General features: G+C 41.7%; 2 protein-coding genes across 2 annotated transcripts in view; both read left to right on the top strand.

Moving 5' to 3' along the window:
• The window catches only part of LOC121004271 (oocyte zinc finger protein XlCOF22-like), a 33,335-nt gene extending 12,600 nt beyond the window's left edge, over nt 1-20,735 (top strand). Inside the window, exon 6 of the mRNA XM_040436435.1 lies at nt 18,665-20,735. Coding sequence (XP_040292369.1) covers nt 18,665-20,424 — 1,760 coding nt within the window. The 3' untranslated portion in view covers nt 20,425-20,735. The remainder of the gene's footprint in view (nt 1-18,664) is intronic.
• The window catches only part of LOC121004472 (oocyte zinc finger protein XlCOF22-like), a 1,539,666-nt gene that overhangs the window by 78,444 nt on the left and 1,436,638 nt on the right, over nt 1-24,584 (top strand). The gene's annotated exons all lie outside the window — the stretch shown is intronic.

The following is a 24,584-nucleotide window of genomic DNA, read 5'->3' as shown; positions in this document are numbered from 1 at the left end:
AAACTTAAAATAGCTGATATGGAGGACCGTTCTCGCAGGAACAATCTACGTTTCCGCGGAATTCCGGAGACTGTGAAAGGAGAGGATCTTGCAGCTTTCCTGAAAGATTTCTTTGTATGCCTATTACCTCAGGCCCCAATCGCAGATTTGCTCATTGATAGAGCGCACAGGCTACCTAAGCCTAAATCCTTGCCTTCCTCTGTACCGCGCGACGCTATTGCGCGCATTCACTTTTTTCATGCTAAGGAACAGATTTTGAGAGCAGCAAGAGTCTCCCCTGTTCTACCGGAGAAATTTCGGGACATTTCTATTTTCGCCGATTTGTCAGCGGCCACCTTGGCGAGGCGCCGAGAATTTACCTCCAGCACTGCATTACTCCGCAAGCACGGAATTCCTTATAGATGGGGGTTCCCCGTTAAGCTGCTTATTACCTACAGCGGCTCAATGCAAGTGGCTTCCACTCCTGCGTCTGCACTAACTCTGTGCCAAGAATGGGGTTTGTCCGACCCTGAATCCCATGGCGACCGTCATCCACATTCGCCGAATTCACGCGTCGAAGAAGAATGGTTTACCGTGGAACGCCGTAAGCGTAAGACTGTGTGAATATTGGTCTGGTGAAAAAAATCTCGCCCTTATTTACCATTCACTTTGTGCCTGTTTTTTTTTTTTTTTTTTTTTTTTTTTTAATTTCCCTTCCTCTACCTCCCGCTAATTTTTCTTGCAGGGTGCTACTTAGGCTGACTAAGGCCGATCCTAGCTCGTGAATATGACTAGTATTACTGTATACTACCCCTATGTTGCAAAAACCCTTCTTACAAAAATTTGGTATATTATACCTAATTCTTTGTATTCGAGCGGTTACCACTGCCGTATACTCTCCCAGTTATGTTGTTGTTTTGACTTACTTATCTGTTTATAGCACCACATTTATGTCTCCTCAGGTATATTCCGCATCTCCTATGACGATTCTTGTGCATATAAGATATGGGATTTTCTCGCACAATATACTGCGACTAAACGCATCCTCATTAGTCTCTCATCATGGTATTTAAGATTGTCTCACTTAATGCAAAAGGGTTAAATTCTCCCTTTAAACGGTCTTTGCTATGGAAAGAGACTAAGCACCTTCAAGCTGACATACTCTGCGTACAGGAAACGCACTTATTACCTATTGATGTTCCTAGATTAAGGCACAAAAGTTTTCCCCATATATTCTCAGCACCAGCAGTGGGGAGGAAAAAAAGAGGGGTATCCATTGCGTTCAGAGATTCAATTGCACTTCAAGTAGAGAAGGTTGAGGCGGATACAAATGGGAGATTTGTCATTGTAATAGGTCTTATTAACAATGTTCAATATACAATTGTCTCGTTATATGCACCTAATCAACGTCCTTCTGCCTTTTGCACCTCTCTTTTGCGTAAAGTGTCCAAAATTCAGAAGGGACGTCTCATTGTATTGGGGGACTTTAATACGGTGATGTGGCCTTCAATGGACTCTACCTCCTCAACTGGGGCTAGGGAACCATCGGCAATGGCTAAACTTACACAAACACATGATCTGTATGATGCCTGGCGGATCCAACACCCTACTGAGCGTGACTTCACCTTTTTTTCTGCTGCCCATAAGGTGTATACCAGGATTGACTACTTTTTGGTCAGTAGGCAATTATTGCCCTGTGTAGCCTCCTCAGAAGTCTATACCATTACTTGGTCAGATCATGCGCCCATTGCAATTGAAATAACTGAACAGTACACTTCTGCACATCATTCCATATGGAGGCTTAATAATTTTATCCTGCAGAGTCCGCGTTACTCACCTCAAACCATTGAGTGTTTGAGCAATTACTTTAGGGAAAATGACACTGGAGACATCTCTGATGGTATTTTGTGGTGTGCTATGAAAGCGACTCTCAGAGGTCATTTTATTAAGCAATGTTCCTATGATAAAAAATGTAGAACTCAATTGTTACTCCAATTGCAATCTAGGCTAGCTGAACTGCACCGCTTGAATAAGTCTTCCTACTTGTCTCATAGAGCAGCAGAAATCACGCTAATACAATCCCGTCTGCATGAACTAAATTTTTATCAGTACGACTTGATGCTAAGGAAGCTTAAGCTTCAACATTACTGGCAGGGTAATAAAGGAGGGGCATTACTTGCTAAGCAATTGAAGTCGCGCAGTGCCAAGAATAGAATTTCTTACTTATCCTGCGTTGATGGGTCTAGGGTGTTTGATCCGCAGGGCATTGCTGATGAGTTTGCTAAGTACTATGCAGCATTGTACAATCTTTCAACTGACACGTCCACGCCTCAACCTTCTCTGCCCTCTATACAAACATTTTTAGACCACCTAAATTTACCCCTATTGACAGACAGTCAAAAGCTAGACGTATCCTCTGCTTTTTCTCCGGAGGAAATCTCTGCAGCTATTAAAACCCTGAAAGCTGGCAAATCACCTGGGCCAGATGGCCTCACCAATGAATTTTATAAGGCTCATAGAGACCTACTAGTTCCATACCTAACAAGGCTATTTAATGATGCCGCATCCTCAGGCTCTCTACCTGAAGAAATGCTAAATGCATTGATAGTCACCCTGCCGAAGCCTGGGAAATCCCCAGATGTTCCCTCTAATTTTAGGCCAATATCACTTCTTAACGCGGACCTAAAAATCTACGCTAAGGTGATCGTGACCCGCTTGACAAATATTCTCCCAGCGTTAATTGACGCTGACCAAGTCGGGTTTGTCAAAGATCGACAGACAGTGGATGGTACCCGCAGGTTTTTAAATATTATGTCAGTGGTGGCTGAACGTCGGGCGCCTTCCCTGCTTCTATCATTGGATGCCGAGAAGGCGTTCGACCGGATCCACTGGGGCTATCTTGAAGCGGTGTTGGGCAAATTTGGTTTTCCACCAAGGCTTCTATCCTCCATTTTAGTGCTATATTCCAAGCCCTCGGCCAGAGTATATTCCTCGGGAGCCCTTTCCGCGCCCTTTGGGATCACTAATGGCACAAGGCAGGGGTGTCCCCTTTCCCCCCTCCTATTTGCACTAATGATGGAGCCCCTAGCTCATCAAATTAGGTTATCCCCGAACATTAAAGGCATTGCTATTGGTGAAACAGAACACAAAATAGGCCTTTTCGCGGACGATGTTATTATTTCAGTTAAAGACCCCTTAACCTCCCTAGCAGCTGTCTCAGATATCATTGATCAGTTTAGTCGGGTGAGCTACTATAAAATTAATTCCCATAAATCGCTTATATTAGGAATGTGGCTCTCGCTAGATACCAAAAGTGCCATCTCAGCTAAATTCCCCTTTAAATGGGCCGAAGGAAGTATTCCTTACTTAGGTATAACCCTCACATTCCCCCTAAGTAACCTCCAGTCTGTTAATTACAATGCTATTATTGCACAAATTAAAAATGATATAGGGGCTTATTCGCAATACCCTCTCTCCTGGATGGGTCGAGTTGCTGCGTCCAAAATGTTTCTCTTGCCAAAGATTTTGTACTTATTTAGGAACTTGCCTGTCATTGTGCCCCGCAAATATATTGCCTCGCTCCAAGCCCTTATATTACATTTTATATGGAAAAAACAGAGGGCGAGAGTAGCGGCTGATATTCTATACAAACCTGTTAAACTGGGGGGACTGGGATGTCCATGCCTTCTTACATATTACCAAGCTACTGTGCTCGACCAACTCAAAAGCTGGTGGATCAATGACACCGCGAAAAAATGGGTACAAATGGAAACTAGCTTAACACGTGCACCCTCATTGAAGCACTTACTTTGGCAGGGATTACTTTCCAAAACGCCCCCTCGATCTACATCTATCACTAGTCAAGCTGGAATGTCGTTATGGACCAAGTGTCCACTTATCCCAAAAATCCTCCCACTCAGTATTACAGATGCTCCGTTGTCAGCTTTCAGCGCCTGCTTGCCGGATACTGATTTCTCACAATGGGAATCTAAGGGAATCCTTTCAGTGTCCCAAATTTTAGCTAATGGGGTCCTTATTTCATTCACAGACTTAAGAGAGCGGTATCAAATCCAGTGGTCTGATTTTTATAAGTACCTTCAGCTACGCCACCTCCTAGCATCCAAGAACATTACACATACTACACATTCCTCTATGTATACAGCATATTTTCAGAACCCCAGAATACGGAAGGGAGGTATTTCTGAGGCCTATAGGGGGTTGCAGCTCTCAGTTACTATATCAAAATTTCCGTTCCAGACTAAATGGGAGAAAGATTTAAATAAAACTTTTGCACCAGCGCATTGGGCCTTTGTTTTCTCCCTGAGCTCTAAAACCTCAAAGTGTGTCGATCACCTGGAGGCCTCAAGAAAACTCCTTTATAGGTGGTATTATACCCCTTATCGCCTATCCATCATATATCCAACCACCTCAAATGTTTGCTGGCGATGCCTATCAGCAGTTGGCAACTTAATGCATATCTGGTGGACATGCCCTGCTATCAACCGTTTCTGGTCCAATATATTGTCACTCATAGGTGCTGTAATAGAGAAGGTACTCCCCATATCCCCGGAAATGGCATTACTCTCTTTGGGGCTGGAATGTTTAGATTTAAAAGACTTCACTATTGCTTTTCATATACTAACAGTAACGAGAGTCGCGATAGCTAAAAGATGGAAGAGTAGGGACATCCCAACCATACCAGAAATCATTGCTAAAGTTCACTATAATTACGGCATGGAACTACTGATTGCAAAACAACTTTGCCGGCTGGCAAGTGTCAGTGTCAGGTGGCGTAATTGGGCGTCTTATATATCCAAACACTATCCATCTTTGCCAAATCTACAAGTGTAGAAGATGTATACCTTAATTCTAACGCTTGATTTTAACTGTGGTGCAATGTATGTTTATGTTTATTATTGTTTGTTTGTTGGTCGTCTTCTCACGACCTTGTCTTTTTTTTCCTTAATATAAATGAAGGCTTTTCATCCGATGTCTTCTATCCTGAATACTTGTAATGTGATGAACAAATTATACTGTAATTTACGGTAATATGTCACTGTGGAAGATGTTGTATGCTTCAATTTTCAAATAAAAAATTTGTGAAATAAAGAATACAACTATGTACTGCAGGAGGGGGTTTATAGTCATTTAATGCCCCTGAGCTCCCTTTCATGTTCCCCTTCATGTCCTGGCTTTCACTCACCCAGAAACTACAGTAGACAGTCCATTGAGAGCCAGTGTCATTCACTTAACTGCCTTCCTTCCTTTAGCAGCGGTGCACGACTGGGAGGGAGTAAGCTCATGGAGGCGTCGGAGCAGTAGTTCATGCCGGCTCCTTGTCAGGATGGGCTGCAGCTGCCCCTTCTGCTCTTTTCCCCATAGACTTAGTGTGCTATTTCTTAGTTTTCTGTATTGAAGTCTCCGGGGATAAGCAGGGAAGGGCAACAGAGGAAAAGGAGAATAGCTCTTCTCCTCTCTCTTTGGCTTTGGAGCGACGACAGACAGGCTGGCAGCATTCAGCTTCTCTGACTGCTTCAATGCCGCCGCCCGCTCTTCAATGCCGCCACCCGCCCCACAATATGTCTTTCCTCAATAGACTTATTTCTAGCCAATACTTAACCCTATTCTCATAACTTCTCTGTTGATGAGATCCTGGAATATCCTGCTCAATGTGACTGATTTAGACATATCAAAATCTCTTAATTCATTTAAGAAATCCATTGACTGCTTTTTCTTAAATTTTTTATCAATAATGACAGGATCACATTTAAAACCCATCTGATTCTGAAGGTCCATACCTTTGTCCTCTAGACTTAGAAATCTGAGAAATCTGACCTTTTTCCCTCTGTAAATCCTTCTCTGGTGTCTATTTGTAGATGGTTGACACTGAGAATTATGTATAGCTACAATTGCTATCTGTGTATTTGTATCTGTGACTGATTTTATCATATGATAGGGTTTGAACATTACATGTAATTTTCTGCATTCCTCATAAAGAGTATCTTTTTTTTTTACATGTATAGGTTAAACTCAAAATATTGTGCAAAGTTCTTTTATTTCAGTAATGCAACTTAAAAGGTGAAACTAACATATAAGATAGACCCATTACATGCAAAGTCACATATTTCAAGCCTTTATTTGTTATAATTTGGATGATTATGGCTTATAGCTTATGAAACCCCAAAGTCACAATTTTGAGGTACCCTTTGCTCAGGGGATATGGATTAATTAGATGACTAGAGTGTGACACTTTGAGCCTAGAATATTGAACCTTTTCACAAAATTTGAATTTTAAGCTGAATTAATGCAATTTATTTTAATTTGCATTACTGAAATAAATTGACTTTTGCACGATATTCTAATTTTTCGAGTTTTACCTGCATATGATAGTTAGGTCTTCTAAGGCCAGAATTTGTCTATATTTCTCATATGTGATGGAGACATGTTCTGCTTCATTTGCTTCCTCATAATATCACAAACTTTGCAGCCTGAAATAATGTTTGTTTCTCTGATGCCAACACTAATATAAAAGGCTCTAAAAATGTGAACTTTCTTACAAACATGTGAATGATATGTGAAGGTTTGGCATTCTCAATAACCACTTTGTATGTCCGTTCAAACATGGACATAAATCCAAATGTGGATTCCTTTCGACCAATTTTTGATTCCTTTATAATTTCATATGTGGGCATGCTGTCACTTCTAATGCACCAAATCAGCTCTTTTAATCTTTGAACATCATTATGAAAAATCCACTTCTTATCATCAACATGTTTCATTGCTAGACTCCTAGAAAAATTAACAGGAATCCCCAATCTAAATAATCGATTTCTTTGTTCATTCAAATCTGTCTGCATAGCTCTCAAAAATCTCAGAATTCCTGCACATATGGAGGTTTATATCATATGTGGGGATTTCTTTGCATATTTTCATTAATTGCTTCTGCAATTTTAATTGTAATCTGGCCTCTTTAATATACAATGTCTGCTGGTGTATAGACTTGTCATTGTCTACTGACACAAGGTCACCTTCAGCAGAGATCTGCAATGTCTTCTCTGGTTGTACTGACCCTTCCTCATCTATACGGTTATGGTCCCCTTCATCAGAGATCATACATATGTGTTTCATCTCATTCTGCTGAGTTCTCAAATCATCATTATTCTTACTTTCCTCTACTTTATTGCCAATTCCACCCTCAGTTGATGCATCTTCACAGATCACAGCATCTGTGGTTGGAACTTCACTAGTACAATTATCTGACACTAATCTGTGAAAGACCTTCACATATGGAAATTATTTCTTATTTTCTCTTTCTCTTTATTTACCAAAATACGCTTAAAATCTATTTTCTTATTTTCCTGTTCACATTCTCCATATAAATCAAACCATATCTTCTGCAGATCTAACTGTTCACTAGATATAAATGTAAATTGTAATCTACTCTTATCAGCAATAGAATGTATTTTTTCCATACTCCCCTCAGTAGATTCGAGGCTGGGCTTCTATCATCAGTACATCTTGGTACATCTGGCACTTGTTGTCCTCCTTCAGAAGATTCTTCTTAGATTCTCCGACTTATTAAACCTTGATAATTCTTTTTTAGTTCACTCTTTCCCCTCTTCAAGCTTGAATATGCGGTATGGTAGCGCGCCAATTGTAATATATATTGAGATATAATATAAATATGTATATGAAAAATATATCATAACTGGTTTGGTAATCTTCTCCAAATATAGTGTATGAGTTATTTGGAGTTAATAACACCCGCAGGACTCATCACCAGGATTCAACAAGAGTTATATAAAAAAAAAAAAATGAATAATGTGATGTTTTCAGTCTTTATAAAAGTTGATTACTTACTTGTCCATGACTGAATATGAATGTCCTTTAAAGTATCATTGTTGAAGGTCAGGAATCCTCTTCTTAGGGCTCCATGTGTCTTCATCTTCTTCAGCAACAAACCCCCCCGCCAACAGATGTGAGAATACTACCCCTTGTCTGTCCCTGTCAGTCATTTATACCCTAGATACAGGCGTGTCTTACTAATGTATGTGCTTATACATTGTCATGTATGGTAGACTTCAAATATAGGTCTTGACGTCCACATACAGACCTCCCATAGCCAAGTGTATTACTATAGATGGTGTCAGTGTGTACTGTAATACATCCTTTATATTAAATACCAATTAATACTATATCACATATTATTTAACAAATATAAAAAAACATAAAAATCACCCCAATTCCCAAAAATAAAAAGAAACTAAAAAAATTAGAATTATGGGCATGGCTGCATGCAAAAGCGCCCATACTATCAAAATCTAAAAAACAAGTTCTCCCATATGGTGAATGGCATAACAGAATTTTTTTTAAAATAGGGCATTTTGAGTTTTTTCTTCACTTTATCTCCCAAGAACATTGAACAACAAAGTGATCAAGTTATACAAAACCCAAATGGTATTGTCAAAAACAACAGATCGTCCTGCAAAAAATGAGCCCCCACACATCTCCGTGGATATAGCTATAAAAAAGTTAAGACGGTCAGAATATCGCGATACTTTGTAAAAAATATATATATATTTTTTCCCTTTCATCCTCCATGACGGCATACCATGAGAGATGACCCGCCTCCAACCAGGTAGGGACAGGAAGTATAAATTTGACTCTCCTCCGGCTCCTCCTCAGTGTCTTCCTGTCCCTCCAGGTAGGAGATAGGGTTTTCCCTTATGGTCGCCGACCATGAAGAAAGAAGAGGATTACCATGTGAGGAGGCAGCAGAGTCCGAACCCTAGTTGGGATAAACGGGCTCTGAAGACCTGTCTCTTACCTGCTGCTAGCGCGGGCAGACAGGTCCACGTGGGACCAGACACTCAGGGAGTCCCTCCGGTCAGTTGCTAAGCTTCACACTGCGATCCGGCATGGCCGGCGCTCACAGTGTCGTCACCGGAAGTGGACGCGCTCCATGCGTTCCACGAAGCATTCCACAGGCTTACTTCCGGTATGGGGCCTGAGAGCACTTCCGGCGGTGGATCGCATGCCGGCGGCGGCGGGAGATTCAAAATCGTGCAGGATTATGACGGAGGTCGTCCTCTGATCTGAGGTCTTGAGGTAAAGCTATTTAAGGGGGAACAGTAAGCTTGGTTGTTACCCTAAAACATGCTGGATCCAGGTGAAGTTATGGAGTTATTCAACCGTTTTTCTAGTAAAAAAAACAGACAGGAAATTTCGGTTAATAATAAACCTAAAAAACTTGAACAAGTTCATACAATACAACAAATTCAAAATGGAAACAATAAGATCAACCGTGAATCTGCTAAAAAAGGGGGACTTCTTGGCCTCCATAGACTTAAGAGACGCATACTACCATATTCCGGTATGCGAACAGTCTCAAAAATTCCTGCGGATAGCGGTCTATTTGGGGAAAGATCTGCTCCACTTTCAGTTCCAGGTATTACCCTTTGGAATAACCTCGGCCCCAGGGTCTTCGCAAAGGTGATGCTGGAGCTGGTGGCCCACTTGAGAAGGAAAAACATCCTGATTGTTCCTTATCTAGACGATCTACTGATAGTAGGCGAGACAAGACAGTCACTAGAGAACAATCTCTTAGTGACCTGCCAGACGCTGTATCTAGCGGGATGGCTAATAAATTGGGAAAAATCAAAGCCAGTCCCGTCCCAGGAAATAATTTTCTTGGGCCTCTCCCTGGACACCACTCGTCAGAGGACGTCTCTTACAGAGCAAAAAGTGTCGGGAGTGGTAGAAAAAGTCTCAAGGTTTCAAAGTCATCCGTCTTGTTCGATACGAGAGGCTATGAGACTACTAGGGACTTTAACCTCTTGCATCCCTGCAGTAAAGTGGGCTCAGTTCCACTCTTGAACTCTGCAACATTGGGTATTAACCTGCTGGGACAGAAACCAGAGTTCATTGGAACAAACAGTTCTGATTCCCTTTGCAATAAACCAGTCTCTTCTGTGGTGGAAACAAATAAATCACCTATGCCAGGGAATTCCATGGAATTCGGAAGAACAGGTGTTTGTCACAACAGATGCAAGTCCTTGGGGGTGGGGAGCGCATTACTCTCATCACTATTTCCAGGGGGCCTGGGCAGACCACCAAAAGACTTTGTCCTCAAACCAAAAGGAATTGATGTCAGTTTGGCAGACTATAAAAGTTGCGAGTCAATACATAGAAGGAAAAGATGTCCAAATAAGATCAGACAACACAACAGTGGTGGCATATTTAAACCATCAAGGTGGAACAAGAAGCCAATGTCTGAGCCAAATAACAGAATAGATGTTTTCCTGGGCAGAAGGAAATATAAGATCCCTTTCAGCAGTCCATTTAAAAGGAAGCTTAAACGTAAAAGCAGACTTCCTAAGCAGGGTCAAGATATATCAAACAGAATGGAGTTTGAAGAAACAAGTTTTTCACCAAATAACCAAAAAATGGGGGGTTCCCCAGATAGACCTCTTTGCGTCAGCCACAAACGCAAAAGTAGGTTGTTTCCTTTCCCTCAATCCAAGAGAGGGAAGCGAAGGAATAGATGCCTTTTCAAAAAAATGGAATTTCCATCTGGCTTACGCCTTCCCTCCTCTGCAACTAATTTCTCGAGTGATAAAAAAGATAAGGCAAGACAGGGCTCACGTTATTCTGATAGCCCCCTTATGGCCCAAAAAATCATGGTTTCCACTATTAAAGATCATGTCCATCCAAAGTCCATGGATCCTTCCTTGGGATCAGGATTTGTTGTCGCAGGGACCAGTTCACCATCCCGAGGTGGAAAGGCTGCATTTAGCAGCCTGGAACCTGAAAGGTTGATTTTAAAAGCTAGAGGCCTGTCAGATCCTGTCATCAATACTATGTCGGCTAGTAGAAAGGAGATAACCTCAAAGATCTATAATAAAGTATGGAGAACTTTTAATACCTGGTGTATAAAAGCGAAGGTATCCCCTGAAAAATTTTCCGTTCTTTCAGTTCTAGGTTTTTTACAATCTGGGCTGGAGAAAGGTCTTCGTCCCAATACACTAAGGGTTCACGTATCGGCTCTTAGTGCAGTTTTTGATGAAAAAATTGCCAATCATTCTTGGGTTATCAGATTCCTTAAAGGGGCAGACAGACTGAGACCATCATTGAAAGCCATGACTCCCCCCTGGGATCTCAATGTAGTTTTATCAGGCTTAATAGAAAGTCCTTTTGAACCCTTATCATCTGTCTCTATAAAATATATAACACTAAAAACCCTGTTCTTAGTGGCAATTACGTCAGCGCGCAGGGTTAGTGAAATCCAGGCCCTGAAGATTAATGAGCCTTTCTGTGTTATTTCTTCAGATAGAATTACGTTTAAATTGGATAACTCCTTCCTTCCCAAAGTTGTGTCTAATTTCCACAAGCAAGAAGAAATATTGGTTCCCTCGTTTTGTGACAATCCGAAAACAGAAGGAGAGGAGAGGTTTCATAAATTGGATGTACAGTCATGGCCAAAAGTTTTGAGAATGATACAAATATTAGTTTTCACAAAGTTTGCTGCTAAACTGCTTTTAGATCTTTGTTTCAGTTGTTTCTGTGATGTAGTGAAATATAATTACACGCACTTCATACATTTCAAAGGCTTTTATCGACAATTACATGACATTTATGCAAAGAGTCAGTATTTGCAGTGTTGGCCCTTCTTTTTCAGGACCTCTGCAATCCGACTGGGCATGCTCTCAATCAACTTCTGGGCCAATTCCTGACTGATAGCAACCCATTCTTTCATAATCATTTCTTGGAGTTTGTCAGAATTAGTGGGTTTTTGTTTGTCCACCCGCCTCTTGAGGATTGACCACAAGTTCTCAATGGGATTAAGATCTGGGGAGTTTCCAGGCCATCGACCCAAAATCTTAACGTTTTGGTCTCCGAGCCACTTAGTTATCACTTTTTCCTTATGGCACGGTGCTCCATCGTGCTGGAAATGCATTGTTCTTCACCAAACTGTTGTTGGATTGTTGGAAGAAGTTGCTGTTGGAGGGTGTTTTGGTATCATTCTTTATTCATGGCTGTGTTTTTGGGCAAGATTGTGAGTGAGCCCACTCCCTTGGATGAGAAGCAACCCCACACATGAATGGTCTCAGGATGCTTTACTGTTGGCATGACACAGGACTGATGCTAGCGCTCACCTTTTCTTCTCCGGACAAGCCTTTTTCCAGATGCCCCAAACAATCGGAAAGAGGCTTCATCGGAGAATATGACTCTGCCCCAGTCCTCAGCAGTCCATTCCCCATACTTTCTGCAGAAGATCAATCTGTCCCTGATGTTTTTTTGGAGAGAAGTGGCTTCTTTGCTGCCCTTCTTGACACCAGGCCATCTTCCAAAAGTCTTCGCCTCACTGTGCGTGCAGATGCGCTCACACCTGCCTGCTGCCATTCCTGAGCAAGCTCTGCACTGGTGGCACTCCGATACCGCAGTTGAATCCTGTTTAGGAGACGATCCTGGCGCTTGCTGGACTTTCTTGGACGCCCTGAAGCCTTCTTAACAAGAATTGAACCTCTTTCCTTGAAGTTCTTGATGATCCTATAAATTGTTGATTGAGGTGCAATCTTAGTAGCCACAATATCCTTGCCTGTGAAGCCATTTTTATGCAACGTAATGATGGCTTCACGCGTTTCTTTGCAGGTCACCATGGTTAACAATGGAAGAACAATGATTTCAAGCATCACCCTCCTTTTAACATGTCAAGTCTGCCATTTTAACCCAATCAGCTGGCCATATTGATCTCCAGCCTCGGGCTCGTCAACATTCTCACCTGAGTTAACAAGACGATTACTGAAATGATCTCAGCAGGTCCTTTAATGACAACAATGAAATGCAGTGGAAAGGTTTTTTTTGGGATTAAGTTAATTTTCATGGCAAAGAAGGACTATGCAATTCATCTGATCACTCTTCATAACATTCTGGAGTATATGCAAATTGCTATTATAAAAACTTAAGCAGCAACTTTTCCAATTTCCAATATTTATGTCATTCTCAAAACTTTTGGCCACGACTGTACACAGAGCAGTTCTAATATATTTAGAAGCCACGAAGGCCTTCAGAAAGACGGACTCCTTATTTGTTCAGTTTCTTGGCACAAATAAAGGGCAGAGAGCGACAAAAAATACTGTCTCCAGATGGATTAAAACGGCGATTTCAGAATCATATAAAGCGCTAGGAAAATCGCCTCCTTTACAGCACATGCTACAAGATCAGTTTCTGCCTCTTGGGCAGAAAGGGCTAACGCTTCACTAGAGCAGATCTGTAGGGCGGCCACTTGGTCTAGCCCTAATACTTTTATCAAACATTACAGAGTCCATGTTAAGGCAGGTCAAGATCTAGCCTTTGGGAGGAAAGTTCTTCAAGCTATAATCCCCACCTAGTTGTTTAATATGTTATATCTCATGGTATGCCGTCATGGAGGATTAAAGGGAAAAACCAAATTACGTACCGGTAATTCCCTTTTCATGAATCCTTCATGACGGCATAGGGGTTTCCCACCCCAAAAAAAAATATATATATATAAAAAATATACACTGCTCAAAAAAATAAAGGGAACACAAAAATAACACATCCTAGATCTGAATTAATTAAATATTCTTCTGAAATACTTTGTTCTTTACATAGTTGAATGTGCTGACAACCAAATCACACAAAAATAAAGAAAATGGAAATCAAAATTTTCAACCCATGGAGGTCTGGATTTGGAGTCACACTCAAAATTAAAGTGGAAAAACACACTACAGGCTGATCCAACTTTGATGTAATGTCCTTAAAACAAGTCAAAATGAGGCTCAGTAGTGTGTGTGGCCTCCATGTGCCTGTATGACCTCCCTACAACGCCTGTGCATGCTCCTGATGAGGTGGCGGACGGTCTCCTGAGGGATCTCCTCCCAGACCTGGACTAAAGCATCTGCCCACTCCTGGACAGTCTATGGTGCAACGTGACGTTGGTGGATAGAGCGAGACATGATGTCCCAGATGTGCTCAATTGGATTCAGGTCTGGGGAACGGGCGGGCCAGTCCATAGCATCAATGCCTTCATCTTGCAGGAACTGCTGAAACACTCCAGCCACATGAGGTCTAGCTTTGTTTTGCATTAGGAGGAACCCAGGGCCAACCGCACCAGCATATGGTCTCACAAGGGGTCTGAGGATCTCATCTCGGTACCTAATGGCAGTCAGGCTACCACTGGCAAGCACATGGAGGGCTGTGCGGCCCTCCAAAGAAATGCCACCCCACACCATTACTGACCCAATGCCAAACCGGTCATGCTGGAGGATGTTGCAGGCAGCAGAACGTTCTCCACTGCGTCTCCAGACTCTGTCACGTCTGTCACATGTGCTCAGTGTGAACCTGCTTTCATCTGTGAAGAGCACAGGGCGCCAGTGGCGAATTTGCCAATCTTGGTGTTCTCTGGCAAATGCCAAACGTCCTGCACGGTGTTGGGCTGTAAGCACAACCCCCACCTGTGGACGTCGGGCCCTCATATCACCCTCATGGAGTCTGTTTCTGACCGTTTGAGCAGACACATGCACATTTGTGGCCTGCTGGAGGTCATTTTGCAGGGCTCTGGCAGTGTTCCTCCTTGCACAAAGGCGGAGGTAGCGGTCCTGCTGCTGGGTTGTTGCCCTCCTACGGCCTCCTCCACAACTCCTGATGTACTGACCTGTCTCCTGGTAGCGCCTCCATGCTCTGGACACTACGCTGACAGACACAGCAAACCTTCTTGCCACAGCTCGCATTGATGTGCCATCCTGGATAAGCTGCACTACCTGAGCCACTTGTGTGGGTTGTAGACTCCTTCTCTTGCTACCACTAGAGTGAAAGCACCGCCAGCATTCAAAAGTGACCAAAACATCAGCCAGGAAGCATAGGAATTGAGAAGTGGTCTGTGATCACCACCTGCAAAACCACTCTTTTATTGGGGGTGTCTTGCTAATTGCCTAGAATTTCCACCTGTTGTCTATCCCATTTGCACAACAGCATGTGAAATTGATTGTCACTCAGTGTTGCTTCCTAAGTGGACAGTTTGATTTCAGAGAAGTGTGAAAGCAATAAATGACAAAAAGAAAGCATATAAAACACTAAAACAGGAGAGTAGCACGGAAGCACTGAAAAACTATAAGGAAAAAAATAGAACATGTGAAAAACAAATAAAAGCGGCCAAACTAGAGACCGAGAGATTAATTGCCAAAGAGAGTAAAACTAACCCAAAAATGTTCTTCAATTATATAAATGTTAAAAAGTATAAATCTGAAGGTGTCGGCCCTTTAAAGAGTAATGAGGGGGGAGTCGCAGAGAGCGACGAGGAGAAAGCAAAGCTGTTAAATATTTTTTTCTCCAATGTATTCACTGAGGAAAATAAATTGTCAGATGACATGCTGAATGCAAAAATAAATTCCCCATTAAAAGTGTCCTGTCTGACCCAGGAAGAAGTACATCAGCGACTTAAAAAGATTAAAATAGACAAATCGCCAGGACCGGATGACATACATCCCCGTATCCTAAAGGAATTAAGTAATGTCATAGCCAGACCCTTATTTCTGAAATTTGCAGACTCTATACTGACAGGGAATGTCCCACAGGATTGGCGCGTGGCATATGTGGTGCCAATATTCAAAAAGGGGCCAAAAACAGAGCCTGGAAACTATAGGCCGGTAAGTTTAACATCTGTTGTGGGTAAACTGTTTGAAGGTTTTCTGAGAGATGCTATATTAGAGCATCTCAACGGAAATAAGCAAATAACACCATATCAGCATGGCTTCGTGAGGGATCGGTCATGTCAGACTAATTTAATCAGTTTCTATGAGGAGGTAAGTTCTAGACTTGACAGCGGCGAATCAATGGATGTCGTATATCTGGACTTCTCCAAAGCATTTGACACTGTACCACATAAAAGGTTAGTATATAAAATGAGAATGCTCGGACTGGGAGAAAACATCTGTATGTGGGTAAGTAACTGGCTGAGTGATAGAAAACAGAGGGTGGTTATTAACGGTGCACACTCAGATTGGGTCACTGTTACTAGTGGAGTACCTCAGGGGTCAGTATTGGGCCCTATTCTCTTCAATATATTTATTAATGATCTTGTAGAAGGCTTGCATAGTAAAGTATCAATTTTCGCAGATGACACTAAACTGTGTAAAGTAATTTACACTGATGAGGACAGTATACTACTACAGAGGGATCTGGATAGATTGGAGGCTTGGGCAGATAAGTGGCAGATGAGGTTTAACACTGATAAATGTAAAGTTATGCACATGGGAAGGAAAAATGCAAGTCACCCGTACATACTAAATGGTAAAACACTCGGTAACACTGACATGGAAAAGGATCTAGGAATTTTAATAAACAGCAAACTAAGCAGCAAAAACCAGTGTCAGGCAGCTGCTGCCAAGGCCAACAAGATAATGGGTTGCATCAGAAGGGGCATAGATTCCCGTGATATGAACATAGTCCTACCACTTTACAAATCGCTAGTCAGACCACACATGGAGTACTGTGTACAGTTCTGGTGTCCTGTAAACAAGGCAGACATAGCAGAGCTGGAGAGGGTTCAGAGGAGGGCAACTAAAGTAATAACTGGAATGGGGCAACTACAGTACCGTCAAAGATTATCAAAATTAGGGTTATTCACTTTAGAAAAAAGACGACTGAGGGGAGATCTAATTAATATGTATAAATATATCAGGGGTCAGTACAGAGATCTATCCCATCAGCTATTTATCCCCAGGACTGTGACTGTGACGAGGGGACATCCTCTGCGTCTGGAGGAAAGAAGGTTTGTACACAAACATAGAAGAGGATTCTTTACGGTAAGAGCAGTGAGACTATGGAACTCTCTGCCTGAGGAGGTGGTGATGGTGAGTACAATAAAGGAATTCAAGAGGGGCCTGGACGTATTTCTGGAGCTTAATAATATTACAGGCTATAGCTACTAGAGAGGGGTCGTTGATCCAGGGAGTTATTCTGATTGCATGATTGGAGTCGGGAAGGAATTTTTTATTCCCCTAAAGTGGAGAAAATTAGCCTCTACCTCACAGGGTTTTTTGCCTTCCTCTGGATCAACTTGCAGGATAACAGGCCGAACTGGATGGACAAATGTCTTTTTTCGGCCTTATGTACTATGTTACTATGTGATTGACTTGGAGTTACATTGTGTTGTTTAAGTGTTCCCTTTATTTTTTTGAGCAGTGTATATAAAATATATATACGTTCATAAGAATATGATAGGTCTACACATAGGTGATGGTGTGCAAAAAAAAAAAAAAGGGTATAAATGAAAAGATTCGAAAGAACACTCTCTAGGCTGTCGATCCAGAAAGACACTGAGGAGGAGCCGGAGGAGAGTCAAATTTATACTTCCTGTCCCTACCTGGTTGGAGGCGGGTCATCTCTCATGGTATGCCGTCATGGAGGATTCAGGAAAAGGGAATTACCGGTACGTAATTTGTTTTTTTTTTGAGTCCTGATGAGGCTTAGCTTGCTGCAGTGAGTGGGCCTATAGAGGTCCTGAGTGGAGGGGCTGTTAGGGTTGCCACCTTTCCAAACCAAAAATACTAATTACGTAAGTTAAAAAGGTTGGTGTGGGTTAATACAGGTGTTATTTGATCATATTAAGTTTTGCTCCATTTTTTTCTCAATAAAATCACATTTTTCACTGTTGGGAACACCCTGTGTATCTAAGTTTTAATTTACCCTCTATTTTTAAAAAGTTCTTGTGGGGATTTGAACTTGCAACCTTCCACATTAAGGGCAAGAATCTTAACCACTGGGCTATAGAGCTCAATGCTAAGTCAATGATGAAAAACCTCGTAGAAGTTTCTCTTCTGTTAAAAACAGCATAGAAGTTTATCTTGTATTATACAAGAGAAACTTCAATGAGGTTTTTCCACCAGTAACTAAGCATTAAGCTCTATAGCCCAGTAGTTAACGTTTTTACCTATAATATAGAAGGTTGTGAGTTTGAATCCCCACAGAAACATTTAAAAAATACTGGTTACACAAGTTAAAAAGGTTGGTGTGGGTTAATACGAGTGTTATTTGATCATATTTTACGTTTTGCTCCATTTTTTTTCTCATTTAAATCAAATTTTTCACTGTTGGGAACACCCTGTGTATTTAAGTTTTATTTAGCCTGTATTTTTAAAAAGTTTCTGTAGGGATTTGAACTCATAACCTTCTACATTAAGGGCAAGAACCTTAACCATTGGGCTATAGAGCTCAATGCTAAGTGAGTGCTAAAAAAACATCATAAAAGTTTAACTTCTGTTAAAAACAGCATATAAGTTTCTCTTGTTTTATATACAGGGTGCCCCTAATGATAATGGCAATGCTTGGGAATACCCCTTTCATTTTCATAACACTGACTTCATATATGGACATATGCATAAACATTGCATATATGGAGTCAGAGCAGGGACTAAGCTGTGAAATTCCCCACTCTGGAGTCCCGACTGTTCAACCTGCTGAGATGGCTGAAAATCACTGATAAACACTGTGTGAAAGCAGCCTTATATTGTGACATGTTTTGCCACCAGTATTAGTAAGTTAAGAATTTAATTTTGTTATATGCCTTGCAATGTGTATGGAAAATTGTATGTAGAAATGTTATGAAATATCATTTTAAAGTCATATTATTCCAAAATAATAAAATCTGTTTTATTCTCGGCAGATGACTGTGCCAGGAGCTCAGAGGGACCCCTGATAGTATCAGATTTCAAAGCAGATGATTACGGTATCACACAAGATACATATGAAGAGCATTCCAGTATTACAGATATACCTTCAACCCTAACCAGCAAACATATAGCCTCTGATCCTTTTCAATGGGTCCTATCTGTTGATTTATCACAGAGTGTTAAACAAAACATAGAATACAAAACGAATAAACATCATAAAGCTCACACATGTTCAGAATGTGGAAAAAGTTTTAAAAAGAAATCAGTTTTTGTTAAACATGAGAGAAGTCACACAGGAGAGAAGCCATATTCATGTTCAGAATGTGGAAAATGTTTTACAGATAAATCAAATCTTGCTACACATCAAAGAACTCACACAGGGGAGAAGCCATATTCATGTTCAGTTTGCGGAAAACATTATAGTGCCAAATCAGCTCTTGTTGTACATCAAAGAATTCACACGGGGGAAAAGCCATATTCATGTTCAGAATGTGGGGAATGTTATAGCATTAAATCAGGTCTTGTTAGACATCAGAGACTTATTCACACAGGGGAGAAGCCATTTCCATGTTCAGAATGTGGCAAATGTTTTGCTTTCAAAAAATATCTGGTCATACATCAGAGAAGTCACACAGGGGAGAAGCCATTTTCATGCTCCGAATGTGAAAAATGTTTTAACAATAAATCAGATCTTGTTAACCATAGGAGAACTCACACAGGAGAGAAGCCATTTTCATGTTCAGAATGTGGGAAATGTTTTTCTTTCAAGAACTCTCTTGTTAAACATAAAAAAACTCACACAGGGGAGAAACCATTTTCATGTTCAGAATGTGGTAAATGTTACAGCATTAAATCACATCTTGTTAGACATCAAAGAACTCACACAGGAGAGAAGCCATTTTTATGTTCAGAATGTGGCAAATGCTTTAAACAGAAATCGGATCTAGTTAAACATCAGCGAACTCACACAGGGGAGAAGCCTTATTCATGTGCAGAATGTGGAAAATGTTTCAATGATAGATCAGTTCTTGTTGAGCATAGGAGAATTCACACAGGAGAGAGGCCATATTCCTGTCCAGAATGTGGGAAGTGTTTTCCCTTTAAAAAATCTCTTGTTACACATGAAAGAACTCACACAGGGGAGACACCATTTTTATGTTCAGAATGTGGAAAATGTTTTAAACAGAAATCAGATCTTGTTAAACATCAGAGAATTCACACAGGGGAGAAGCCTTATTCATGTTCAGAATGTGGAAAATGTTTTACGTTTAAAGCATCTGTTGTTATACATCAGAAAACTCACGCAGGGGAGAAACCGATTTTATGTTCAGAATGTGGGGAATGTTGTAACACCAAATCAGAGCTTCTTCTACATCAACGATCTCATGCAGGAGAGAAGCCATTTTCATGTTCAGAATGCGGCAAATGTTGTAACACCAAGTCAGAGCTTGTTATACATCAGAGAACTCACACAGGGGAGAAGCCGTTTTCATGTTCAGAATGTGGAAAATGTTTCACACAGAAATCAGATCTTGTTAAACATCAAAGAATTCACACAGGGGAGAGACCATATTCATGTTCAGGATGTGGAAAACGCTTTACTGATAAATCAAATCTTGCTAGACATGAGAGAAATCACACAGTGGAGAAGCCATTTTCATGCCCAGAATGTGAGAAATCCTTTATTCAGAAATCAAATCTTGTTTACCATCAGAAATACTCACACAAGGACAAAAACAGAATTATGTTCTAAATCTAGCACTTTTTTGCCCACAAAACTTATCATCTTAAAGGTTTTTTTTTTCTGGGATTTTACTATTAATGACCTATCCTCAGGATAGGTCATCAGTATCTGATCGGTGGAGGCCCGCAACCTGGGGCTCCTGCCGATCAGCTGTTTGAGAAGTCACCAGCGCTCCTGTAAGTGCCATGGCCTTCTCCATGCTCGCCAAGCACAGAGCCGTACATTGTATAGCGGCTGTGATTGGTATGGCACTTATTCACTTACCAAGCACAGCCACTATACAATGTACGGAGGTGTGCTTGGTGAGTATGGAGAAGGCCATGGTGATCACAGGTGCTCTGGTGACTTCTCAAACAGCTGATTGGCGGGGGTCCCAGGTGTCGGACCCCCACCGATCAGATACTAATGGCCTATCCTGAGGATAGGTCATTAATAGTAAAATCCTGGAAAACCTCTTTAAAGGCTATAAACACCTTTGGGGCATTTTTCTATTATTGCATTCTACTCATTGTGGGCTTTTTTAAATTGGTCTTTATTTAAAACTTCCTGCTATTTTGCAGGTACAGCTGGCAGCTTCTGTGCATTTGCTCTTTATTTAGGGGCTCATGTGAAGCCCTTATCTCTCAACTCATAACAGCTCATAAACACCCATTTATGCCATATTCTTCTCAATTTGATAAGAATTGAGCTATAATGAGTGATTTTTTTTTTTAGCTCAAAATAAGTAGAATGCAATAATAATAATAAAACATGCCCCCAAAGGTGTCCTTAGTCTTTAAATAGCAAATATCTCACACGGGTAAGATTTTTTTTTTAAACTAATTTTGATAAATAGTACAAGGAAACAATACAACAGTTACAGACAAAGTAAAGTCAAATGTCATACAAGAGAAAAAGAAAGCAATTTTCAGCATGAATTATAATTAAGGGATGTATGTAAGTACCAGTAAATATTTGTTATCCCAGGAGGAGACAGAATCCAGATAACACCTATATATCAACCATGTGAATAGACTATTTCCCATTAATTTATTTACCTTCTTCTTCAAACTTTTGTTTTACAATCCTTAATAAACATTTACTTTAAGAACTTAAAGTCTTGTTGTTGTGCGCCATGACACGTTAGCCGTGCATGCTGGTTGCCAGGGGCAACGCGTTGTGGTGCAGCATGTTTGTGCTTTCCTCTTTCTTCTGGTTCTTTCCCTGTCTGGTGCTGGAGGGGTTAACTTCCTGGCTAGGTGTGTTCTGTGTGTGGCCTCATGGCTCTTCTTAATCTGGTGCTGTGAGATTGTGGTCTGTAGTTCTCCAGCCTTGGTGTGTGTGGGAGCTATGCTCCTGCCCTGGATATTCCATCCTTCCAGTGTGGGGGCCACCTAGTTAGACATCGAGGTCATCCTTATGTATTTTCCCCTTCCTTCCCTTGTATATGTTTGGTGAGGGTTTATGTACAGGGTGTGTTGTTGTGTCTAGTGTTGTGCTCCATGTCTGGTCTGTTTGGTGTGTTGTCCAGCATTGTTGCTAATCATTCCCCTGCCTGTCTGTGCCTTCGGTGAGAGGGCTCCTAGGTTTCCCGGAGGGGGAACCACAAGTCAGTGAGCAGCTCTGCCTGGGTCCACCATGCATTCGATCCGCATGGGATCCAGGTAGTTTTGGTGTTCCACTCTGTTGCTGCGGTAGGTAAGTGCTTGTTGTTCCGGTGTGTTGTCGTATCACTGGGTTCTTACCTGCCGACCCAGTTGCTGCTCACTGTCTTCCCTTAGCTCTAGCTCCTAACCTTTATTCAGGGATCATCAGGGCGACTCAGGGTCTGAGGTTCCTGTGTATGAGCCCACCAACCATCTGGGTCTGCTCATACAGTTAGGAGTTAGGGCCGCTTAGGAGGTGACCTACTCCCGTTTCCTGGTGTCCAGGCCTAGCTGATTCCCTGTTTACCCATGCTATATGGTGGGGAGTTTTCCCCAACTCCCCACCGTGACAGTCGGCTAATTTGAAGAAAATAAGGTGATTTTACTTTAAAGATATTAACTTCATAAGTTCAAAATATATTTACCATTGGATACGATTACCATATTTTTAGCCCTATAAGATGCACCTTCCTTCCCCCCCCCCCGCCCCCCACAGTGAGAATACTAATGAATGCTTCCATTAGTACCGGAGGACAGGGAAGCAGAGAATGCAGCGCTCCCTAGGCCAGGGTCAGGATAATCTCATAACACTTTTAAAGCTTTGTCTTGTGGAAAACACAAGTTGGATCTCAGAATCTCCATATTTGAACGCACATAGGACATTACGCGCAAATCTGTTATTGACGCTGATTTTGCATTATTCCCAAAATAAATTTTCTGTAGCAGTGTGTTCAGTGTATTTGTATAGTAGTAGTAAGCTGCAGTTCTCCCTGGTTTCGAAAAGGTGCAACATTATAGGAAGATGGGATTGGGGACTGGATGTCTCACTCCTCTTCTCAGTCACAGCAGTATGACAGATAGTCAAGAGAGTCTCCCTGTTGACTTGTGTGAGAGCAGTCAGCATTTAACAGTGGCAGTCGGTGCAAATGCATAGCAGGGAATCTGGAGGGGGCCAAGGAGCACACCATGATATATTACAGAAGGGGTGGCCAACCTTACAGACACAAAGAGCCCAAACAAAAAAAACTGTATGACTGCCAGGAGCCACAAGCTGTACATTTCATTTACACAAATATGCGTGCACACGACAGTATTACTGCAATTGAGTTTTCAAACATTTAAAAGTGTATTTAAACCACCTTTCCTACCTGTTATGTAGACAACTTTAGTGAGACTTGGCAATCTTTGTTTTTCACAATGTGTTTCAAATCTGGCTTGTATTCAGTCCGCCTCATGCTCAGATGTGTGTGGGGGTGATTTGACATAGCGGAGATGTGAGCATGGCGTGTCTGATTTTAGATGTCTTATGTGGGCACTGGGGGGGCTTATTGTGTGGGTCTGATGAGGATTTGGGGGTCTTATCTGAGCTGGCATCCCCCCCAATACTTAAAAAAAAAAATGCCCCCTCACAGTAGTATTGCCCTTATTGTACAACCTTCACAGTAGTTTTGTACAGAAGTGTGCGCCCTCACAGTAATTATACCCACATTGTGCCCTCTCACAGTAGTTATGCCCTCTGTGCCCCTTTCACAGTTGTAATGCCCTCTTTACAGTAATAATGCCCATTGTGCCCCCTTCACCAGTGATGAGTGGCAGGGGCAATATTCGAATTCGCAATATTTTGCGAATATTTGGGCAAATATTCATCATATATTCGAGAATTCGTGATCTCAAGTCATTATTTTCTTGATTGCGAAAATCGGCAATCGGAAAATTTGCGATCGACACTACTCCTAAAATCAAAGATATTGCAGCCTTCTCATTGGCCCACAAGCAGTGAGGGATCATGGGTACTGATGAAAAAAAATCGAGAATATTCGCGATTACGAAGATATAGCACTATATCCTAGATATTAGCGAATTCTCGAAGTGCCAATATTTGCGATAAAAATTTGCGATTAGAATATTTTCGATCAACACTACCCTTTACAGTAAAAGCCCATTGTGCCCAATAGTTGTAATGCCCACTGTTCTAGTAATGCCCTCTGTGCCCCCTCCATAGTAGAAATCCCCATTGTGCCCCTTCACAGTAATAATGCCCACTGTGCCCCTTTCACAGTAATAAAGCCCACTGTGCCCCCTTCACAGTAATAATGCCCACTGGGCCCCCTTCATTGTAGTAATGCCCTCTGGCTCTGTGCCCTCTCCGTAGTAGAAATGCCAATTGTGCCCCCTTCACAGTAATAATGCCCACTGTGCCCCCTTCACAGTAATAATGCCCACTGTGCCCCCTCCATAGTAGAAATCCCCATTGTGCCCCCTTCACAGTAATAATGCCCACTGTCCCCCCTTCACAGAAATGCCCTCTGTGCCCCCTTCATTGTAGTAATGCCCTCTGGCTCTGTGTCCTCTCCATAGTTGAAATGCCAATTGTGCCCCCTTCACATTAGTAATGCCCTCTGTGCCCCCTCCATAGTAATAAAGCCCTCTGTGTGCCCCCTCCATAGTTATAAAGCCCTCTGTGCCCCCTCTGTATTAAAAACAAAAAAACACTGTAACTATTTACCTTTTCCCGTTCCTGAAGCTCACAGTCCTCTCTCCCCT

The sequence above is a fragment of the Bufo bufo genome, chromosome 6 (genome assembly GCF_905171765.1).
Source record: "Bufo bufo chromosome 6, aBufBuf1.1, whole genome shotgun sequence".
NCBI lineage: Eukaryota > Metazoa > Chordata > Amphibia > Anura > Bufonidae > Bufo > Bufo bufo.
Note: the sequence above shows the minus strand (reverse complement) of the source record. Positions and strands in the feature narration are given on the sequence as shown.